The sequence below is a fragment of the Amborella trichopoda genome, chromosome 4 (genome assembly GCF_054954075.1).
Source record: "Amborella trichopoda isolate Santa Cruz 75 chromosome 4, AtrichopodaSantaCruz75HAP2 v2.0, whole genome shotgun sequence".
NCBI classification, from domain to species: Eukaryota; Viridiplantae; Streptophyta; class Magnoliopsida; order Amborellales; family Amborellaceae; genus Amborella; species Amborella trichopoda.
In genome coordinates this window covers 59,516,090-59,525,466 of record NC_142339.1, presented here as the reverse complement: position 1 = coordinate 59,525,466, position 9,377 = coordinate 59,516,090, and the positions used below count along the sequence as shown (strand labels likewise).

Genomic DNA, 9,377 nt, shown 5'->3' with positions numbered 1-9,377 from the left:
ATACACTTATGAAGGCCAATGTGATATTGGGACGAGCCAGTCTTATGAAGGGACTGGGCCTTTCAAAGGTGAAGTTGAGGAATTGTATAGAGATGAAGAGGGTGAAGTCTCAGTTGTCAAGCGAACTATGTTATCAACCCCAATACCGAACGAGGATGAGAAGTGGTTGCGACATAATATTTTTCAAACAATTTGCACATCAGGAGGCAAGTTATGCACAGTACTAATTGATGGTGGGATCAATGAAAACATTGTGTCTAAACAGATGGTGGCTAAAATTCAATTGAAGAAACATAAGCACCCATACTCATACCACATCTAGTGGTTCAAGAAAGGAGATGAGGTACATGTTCTTACTCGTTGTTTAATTTATTTTTCCATTGGTGATAATTATAAAGATAAAGTGTGGTGTGATGTAGCACCTATGGATGCATGCCACATATTACTTGGAAGACCATGGCTTTATGATCATGATATGGTGCATAAAACTAGGCCAAACACTTATTCTTTTGTTAAAGATGGTATTAATATAATTCTCTATCATATGAAGCAACTTCCTACACCCAAATCCACTAAAGAGGAGGGTTCAAAGTTGCTGAATGTTAAAAAATTAAAAATGGACAGCAAGAATATGGAAGTGATTTATGCATCTGTTGCAAAAGAAAATTTTGCACCGACTACAATTCTTAGGTCTCTTGATCTTCTACTTGATAAGTATAAAGATTTGATGTTTAAAGAATTACCTGATGGTCTTCCTCCAATGAGAAATATTCAGCATCACATTGACTTGGTACCCTGATCTAGCCTTCCAAATTTGGCCCATTATCGAATGAGCCCCATGGAACATGAGGAGTTGCACAGACAAGTTGTTGCGTTGCTTAAGAATGGATTGCTTCGAGAAAGCATGTCACCATGTGACGTCCCTGCATTACTGACTCCAAAAAAAGATGGGTCATGGAGGATGTGCCGAGACAGTCAGACAATCAACAAAATCACAATCAAGTACCAATTTCCCATACCTAGGCTCGATGATATGTTAGATATGCTTAATTGAGCTAAGGTTTTCTCAAATATTGATTTAAGGAGTGGGTACCATCAAATTCGGATTCGACCTGAAGACGAATGGAAAACCGGATTCAAAACTCGAGATGGACTGTATGAGTGGCTTGTAATGTCATTCGGCATTTCTAATGCATTAAGTACATTCATGCACCTAATGATTGAGGTACTTCGTCCTTTTATTGGTAAATCTGTTGTGGTTTATTTGATGACATATTGGTTTTTAGCGCTAACCCACATGATCATCTTAATCACTTGGAACAAGTTTTTGATGTTCTAAGGGAGGAATCACTTATTATGAATTTGAAAAAATGCTCATTTATGACAAACAATGTCGTCTTTCTGGGGTATGTTGTTTCATCTGAGGGAATTAAGATGGATAAATAAAGAGTGAAAGCCCTAGCTGAGTGGCCAGTGCCAAAGTCACTCACTGAGGTGCATTCTTTTCATAGTCTAATGACTTTTTATCGTCGATTTATAATAAATTTCAGCACTCTAATAACACCAGTGACTGATTGTATGAGGGCTGAAAAGTTTTCATAAAATCCTGCTGCATAAAAGAGCTTCACTCTAATTAAACAAAAGATGATGTAAGCACCAGTTCTTGCCTTACCAGATTTTTTTAAGGTGTTTGAGATTGAAACTGATGCATCAAATATTGGCATAGGGGCAGTTATAAGTCAAGAGGAATGACCATTGGCCTTCTTTAGTGAGAAATTGAATGATGCACATAATAAGTATTCGGTTTATGACCTCGAGTTTTATGCAGTGGTGTAAGCCTTACGCTATTTGAGGCACTACCTGATTCATAGATAGTTTGTTCTATACTCAGATCATGAAGCACTCTGTTATTTGAGTTCCCAGAAAAAGTTGAATGCGCGACATGCTAAGTGGATGGCCTTCTTTCAAGAATACACATTCCTATTAAAGCACAAGGTTGGAACCCAAAATAAGGCAGCTGATGCTTTAAGTAGAAGGGTAGCGTTACTTATAACTTTGTCTATGGAAGTGTTGGGGTTTGAAGTGATAAAAGATCAATATAAAGTTGATCCAATTTTCAGCAAGGTCCTTGAAAGGTGTATTGATCGACGAGACACTATGGGTGAGTATCTCGTGCATGATGGTTGTTTATTTAAAGATGTGCGATTATATAGACCTGATTGCTCCCTAAGGGAGAAGATAATTATGGAGCTTCATGGTGGGGGCTTGGGTGGACACTTTGAGAATGACAAAACTATGGGGATGGTTGGAGAAAAATATTTTTGGCCACGTATGCAACGAGATGTTGATCAATTTGTGACCCGATGTCGAACTTGCTAAGTATCTAAAGGTCACACACAAAATACGGGTCTTTATACTCCTCTTCCTGTTTCAGATGCCCCATGGGTCGATATTTCTATTAATTTTGTACTTGGACTTCCATGTACCACACGAGGTAAAGACTCTATTTTTGTTGTTGTTGATCGATTTTCCAAAATGACACATTTTATTCCTTGTAGAATAACTATGGATGCTACACATATCGTGAATCTCTTTTTCAAATATATTGTAAGGCTACATGATATTCCTAAGTCTATTACATCTGATCGGGATATAAAATTTTTAAGTCATTTTTTGCGCACTTTATGGAAGCGCATGGGAACCAAATTTCAATTTTCTAGTGCCTATCATCCTAAAACAGATGGACAGACCGAAGTAGTGAATAAGAGCCTTGGTAACTTCTTTAGGAGTATTGTTGGTGATAACATATCTCAATGGGACCTTACTTTGCCTCAGGTTGAGTTTGTTTAGAACAGTTCAATAAATCGATCTACAAGAAAATCACCATTTGAGATTGTTAATGGGCAGACGCCTAATCATGTGTTGGACCTAGTGCCATTACCTATACCAGGCAAGATAAGCGATGATGCCAATGCTTTTGCTGAGCATATTCGAGATTTGCAAGCTCAAATCAAGAAGAAAATTGAGGAGAGCAATTTAAAGTATCAAAAAGCCTCAAATGAGCATAGAAGAGAGATGATTTTCAAATAGGGTGACTTAGTAATGGTGTATTTGCGAAATGAAAAGTTTATGTTGGGAACCTATAATAAACTCAAGTCCAATAAAGTGGGTCCTTTCCGCATCTTGAAGTAATACGGGAACAATACATATAAGATAGAATTACCAAAGGTATTAAATATCTTCCTGATATTTAATGTTGTTGACTTACTTGAGTTTCATGGAGACTCTCTAGAAGTCGCAGATAATGTAGTTGATATGATGAAGAAATTACCACAAAAAAAAGATGATGAAATTAAGCAAGTTTTGAAGACTGAAAGCTTTCAAACTTGAAAGGGTTCCTATCGCTAATTTATAGTCAAATGAAAGGGCTTGCTATACTCTGATAGCACGTGGATTTTTTAGCTAGAGTTCAAAAGAGTGGATCCAAACTTATATCGCATATATACTGAAGCCAACTCGCCAGAGTCGAGTTCCTTTCAATTGGGGGAGCCAACTCGCCGGAGTCGAGTTCCGTTCAACTGGGGCAATGATGCAGTCATCCCCCTTCGTGACTGGGCCAAAGAAGAGTAGTAGAACCCAAGAGGAAAAGAAAGGGCAATGACATAATAAGGAGAATTATTAGGGTTATTTATTAGGATTATTTTAATTGTTCTTTTGTTCAGGGAGTGCATATGGATAATTATCAAGGTGACTTTAGAGTTTATATCGTGTTTATCTTGTATCGATTAGATTAGTTTAAGGGATATAATTAGGATAATGGTAAATTTAGAAAAGAGTTTATCTTTATCAACAATAACCATATTGGGAGGTTTTTTTGGGTAAAACATGAGAGAAAAAACGTGGCTATCTAGAAGCCCGTGGATATGAGAGAGAGAAAAATAGGGAAGCCTGTGGATATGAGAGAAAGAAAATAGGGATAGGTGTAGAAATAAGCTTTTTATTAGTTATCTTATTTTAGTCTATTTAAATGGACATCTCATTTCATTGTAAATCAGTCTATGAATTGAATAAAAATTGATCTATTAAAAGATATTGTTTTGGGGGTGGATTCATTGCAGACATTTGAGATAGGGTATTTTTCTTTTAACCTTAATTTGTTTTATTGTCAAGTGTAAAAGAGTTGGGTCATGTGGACCTCTAGGGTAGCCTTCAGGAGGCATGTATGTACCATAATTACTGGATCCAATCATCCAAAATAAATTTGCTTATGGACAAATTCCCTCCCACAAATATACATTAAAAACTCATGTTTACACTTTCTACCGTCTACGCAACAAAACCCTCTCTACATAGACCATTCTTCTTTATTTCGAATTATTTCGAGAATAGATCATTTCAAGACATTTTTTCTTGCTCATAATCACTAAAGCACAATATAATGAAAATGAATCCCACATTTATGAAGAATCACCTAATTCATCAAATTTTTACAACTCTTATACAGAAAAAAAAAATACAGATTTAGGTTTTAATATATCAAAACTTTCCACTAATTCAAAATGTGATACAAGATTCAAGGGTTATTCTCTTGTTTCTATATGCCTCAACGATATTTTCACATCCAGTACTGCAAATTTTTCCCAAAAATTAATCCAACTCTAGAGGAAGATAAAAAGAGATATGAAGCAACTTGAAACATTTTGTGGATTAAATCGTTTCCATATTTAATATATTCGTCATGACATAAGTATTTCCAAATTTCTTGATCAATTATTACAGCCGAGGTTGCCACACATTGAACGTATATAAAGAACATAGGAAATGTTGCACAGTAATAGTAATGCATACTATTTATCCAAAAATATAAAATTATCGCCAACAAACACGCAAGAACAACAATTAATACAAAAGAAACCCGAATATTTGTCCAACAAATTAATGTATCAAAATCGACGAGGACAGTAATCTGTAAAATCGGAAAACACTTAATCAACATCAATGCAACACAAATATTTTCTTGATCCGTACAAAAGAAACCCCATTTTTCCCAACAAATTAATGTATAAAAGTATCTAAAAGAAATTAGTATTTTTATTATAGTTTAACTTGTCTGTTAAAGTTTAATAAAAATTAACAAAGATTCATGGGAGTGTTTTTTTTATATGTCAAATAATTAAAAGTACAAGGGAAAGAGCGTCTGTTGACTGTAAATAGTAGGGCTTTTTCCGAACGATAGTGAATTTTTTTTTTTGGTTTATATGTATATCTCCATGGCTATGAAAACCTAATATATAAGCGGATGAGAGGTCTAGAATATCGTAAAAGTGATGAGGAGCTATCCACTATTGGAAAAATGGTTTTCTCCCTATAAAATATTTGAAAGATATATATTAATTAATAAATAATATTTTTAGAAAAAATATTAATCAGATTAAAATAATAATATGTGGCACATTTGAGGGCCATGACGACACACGTACCAACAACGCTCATTTGATCATGAGAGCGAGTATATTGATTTATTATAAAGTATGTACCACTAACTTTTTTAAGTGTATATTTGTCATAAAGGTTTTCACGTATGTTTGTCATGAAGCTTTTCATATTAAGACCAAAATCAAAAGCCGTAAATAAAAAAACATAAGCCATAAATCACAGTTTTCATTTTGATTTTGGTCTTAACATGAAAAGCTTCATGACAAATATACGTGAAAACCTTTATGACAAATATACACTCAAAAAAGTTAGTGGTACATACTTTATAATAATCAAATTAGAGCCTACATTCAAATAGTGTCAAGAAATATGATTTCGATATTGGAAAGTTTTGTGATAGCTTTAAATTATATTTTTATCTTTAGTTTTAAAATTTAAAGCTTAAAAAATAATGTTGATCTAATAAATCTAAAAAAGCTTGAAAATCTTGAAAAAAAATGGTAAAAAAAAACATTACAATATGCATTATTTTCAAAACTTGAAATCCACTTTTTTTCATGTCCATGTATCTTATCTTGATGTCGAGATGATCAATTTGACGGTATTGGGCATCAAAACAACCTCCTCCTATGAAAGTTTTAGGCTCTAATTAGATTATTTAGAGCCGAGGCTCTATATAAACTTTTTCCAAAATTAAAAGCCCTCAATCAAATTTCTAACACCTACCTTGATTATTCATGCCTGTCGAAGACGAAAAAATCTCAACCTTCTCTACAATTTCGTGCAACCCTTTCTCCCCGACAGAGGTCGTGCAACCGTTTGACTAAGGCAGAGGACAAAAAAACAGATGTCTCGAGCTCAGTGAGATAATCGGAGAAGTTATAACCAACCCTAGTGAGGAAGACGCGCCAAGTATATTTTGAGATCTTTAAGATCCAAAAAGTTCAACTTTTTAGATGTTGAGATTTCGAAAATGGCGCAATTTTGGAAATTTTTTTCGACCATCCAGAAGACGGATATGTATATAATAGACGAAAATATGAATGTAATTAATTGTTGTTTTTGATAGATTTGTAATAATGGTAAATATAACCAATTTATGCGTAATTTTCTCTTATTGATATATAAAAATATTTTTTAAAAATCGAAAATGACAAATTTTTTTAGATAAAATTTTAGACCATTATTTTTTTTACATTTTTTTTTTTTTTTGAGGAACCAGCACTCTACGTCTTAAAAAGATGGATGTGTGATGTCTACGAAAGGCACAAATTCTTTTGGCAAAACAGGTTCATTTTTTATCCGCTTCATAATAATATTTTTAAAATAAAAAGTTAATTTTAAAATTTCAAATTCTTACACAGCTAGATCAAGCCATCCAATGGTCTCTCTTCAATCTGAGAACAGTATTTTTCGGCCACACAGAGCTATTATTTTTTTCCTTTTTTAGATGTTTACATCCCATATATGCAGACAAATTTAGAATGAAGTTCAAATTCTCCATTTAAATAGCACAGATCATGGAGGGTTTGCAATTTCCAGGTAGAGTGGGGGCTCATATTACTCGGTTTCGAGTCAGAAATACACATAGAGAGTTGGGGCTGTTTATCTTGCTCTAATCATTTTCTATCTCGCAGTTGTTCTTGAATATCTTTGTAGCCGAGGTAATTATTTTCTGGTTTTGAAGGCTATTTATTGATTCATGGTCATGATAATTTGGGGGAATGATTTATCAACGGCCAACTTTGATTTTCTTTTTCATGGATGATTAGTACTGCTTCATTATTTTTCTCTTAACTATTTATTGTTTGTTTTTTTTGTTCGTATAAGGATGTTGTTTTGCTCGTTAATTCTCATGGATTCAAGGTCTCATTGCTCCTCATTCCTAGAGTTAAAGAGAAAAAGTAATGAGAACTCTAGGTTTTCTGAATCCGAATAAGCTGCAGAGATCAGCATTTCTGAACCAGGAGAATCTCGAATTTTACTGCTTCATACTCCTGATAGCTGTTTACTACCCTCTATGAAGAAAAGAGGTACAATCCAAACCCCCCTAAGCCTAACCAAAATTTGGACGAAACTAGAAACTCATGTGCAAAACGACTATCATCATTGAAACACTATGCCATTTCCTTTCGCACCCAGCCCCCACCCTAGCCACCCTCGCCCAAGCCCACACGCATGTGCTCACCCTCGGCCTCTCACACCACCCTGCCTTTGTGGCCAAGCTGGTGACCCTCTATGCACGGCTCAACCTCCCTTCCTGTGCTGCACGTGCCTTTGATGCCGTCCCCTCACACCAGGCCGATACCTTCCTATGGAATGCTCTCATCCAATCCCAAGCATCAAACAACCTTCCTTACTTGTCCTTGTGCACCTACATGCGCATGAGACGCTCGTGCGTCGAACCTGATGGCTTCACTTATCCCCTCATTTTGTCGGCTTGTGCCAAGGCCCACGTACCATGGCTTGGCTTGTGCGCACATGCAACAGCCCTGAGGCTTGGCTTGGTGGGCCTTGACCCAGCCATTGGCTCGGGTCTTATGTATATGTATGCAAAGTTTGGGTTTCTTGGTCTGGCACGCCAAGTGTTCGACGAAATGTCTGAGAGAGATGAGGTTTCTTGGACCACTTTGATTGTTGGGTATGTTCAGAATAAACACTTTGAGCTTGGGTTGGGCTGCTTAAAAGCCATGGTTATAGAAGGTGGGGTTGAAAAGAGGCCTGGTTATAGGGCCATTGAAGTGGGTTTTCAGGCTTCTGCGAGCTTGGGGGAGGCTATGGTGGGGAGTTGTATACATGGGTTCTCTATAAAATTAGGGATTGGATGTGCTTCCTCTGTTCTGGGTTTGTATTGTAAATGTGGGTGGTTGAGAGAAGGTTATGTTGCTTTTATGGAATTGGAAGAGAGGGATTTGATCTCGTGGACTGAGATTATAGCTTTGTATGCAAGGATTGGTTTTGGGTTCAAGTGCCTGGAGCTTTTTAATGGATTGTTGAGTTCTGCGCTGAGTCCGGATGGGGTTGTTATCGGGTGTGCACTAATGGGATCTGTGAAAACAGGGGTTTTGAATCAGGGGAAGTGTGTTCATGGACTGGTTTTGAGGAGGGGCTTCTTGTTTTCTGAGTTTGAATTCAACAATCAGGTTAATACTTCTTTGCTTTCTATGTACAGTAAATTTGGTCATTTAGATCTCTCGAGAAAAGTGTTTGATGCCCTGCCTCAAAGAGTTGCAGAGTCTTGGAGTGCCATTATTGTTGGGCTTTTTGAGCATGGGCAGTGTCTCAAATGTTTAGAATTCTTTAGGAATATGAAATTAGGTGGTTTTTGCACCGATTCAAATTGCTTGGTCGCTGTCATCTCCTCATGTTCACAGTTAGGAGCTCTATGTTTTGGCAAGAGTGTTCATTGTTACATTATCAAAACCTTAACTGAATGTGAGGCTTCAGTCTCAGTGGATAATTCTCTTATAGCTATGTATTCAGAATGTGGGGATTTGGGCACAGCACATGTGATTTTTGACAAAACTCAAAGAGATATCATCTCTTGGAACACCATGATCGCTGCCCATGTGCATAGTGGAAAAGCAAGTGAAGCTCTCTCTCTCTTCAAGCAAATGCGAGAAGAGAAAATAGAACCTGACTCAGTTACACTCGTAAGTGTATTGCCCGCTTGTTCTCAACTTGCCACTTTAGAAGAAGGTATTTGGATACACAATTACATCAATAATTCAGGTATAGAAATCAACATTCCTTTGGGTACTGCACTAGTTGACATGTATGCAAAATGTGGAGAACTCGAATCCTCGAAAGAGGTTTTTTATAACATGCCTCAAAGAGATGTAGTCTCTTGGAATGCTATGATTTCTGGTTATGCTATGCATGGCAAAGCCATGGATGCATTTGAAGTCTTTGTCCAAATGCTAAAATCAGGCACAAAACCT

At 36.3% G+C, this 9,377-nt stretch overlaps 1 protein-coding gene across 1 annotated transcript; it reads left to right on the top strand.

The window, feature by feature from the left end:
- Positions 1 to 6,933: 6,933 nt before the first annotated feature.
- Positions 6,934 to 9,377, top strand: LOC105420651 (pentatricopeptide repeat-containing protein At4g39952, mitochondrial; the record flags this gene model as incomplete). The annotated part of the gene is made up of 2 exons (XM_088864674.1): positions 6,934 to 7,100; positions 7,267 to 9,377. A coding segment is annotated over exon 2 (1,854 nt), but the record flags the coding sequence as incomplete, so codon positions are not given.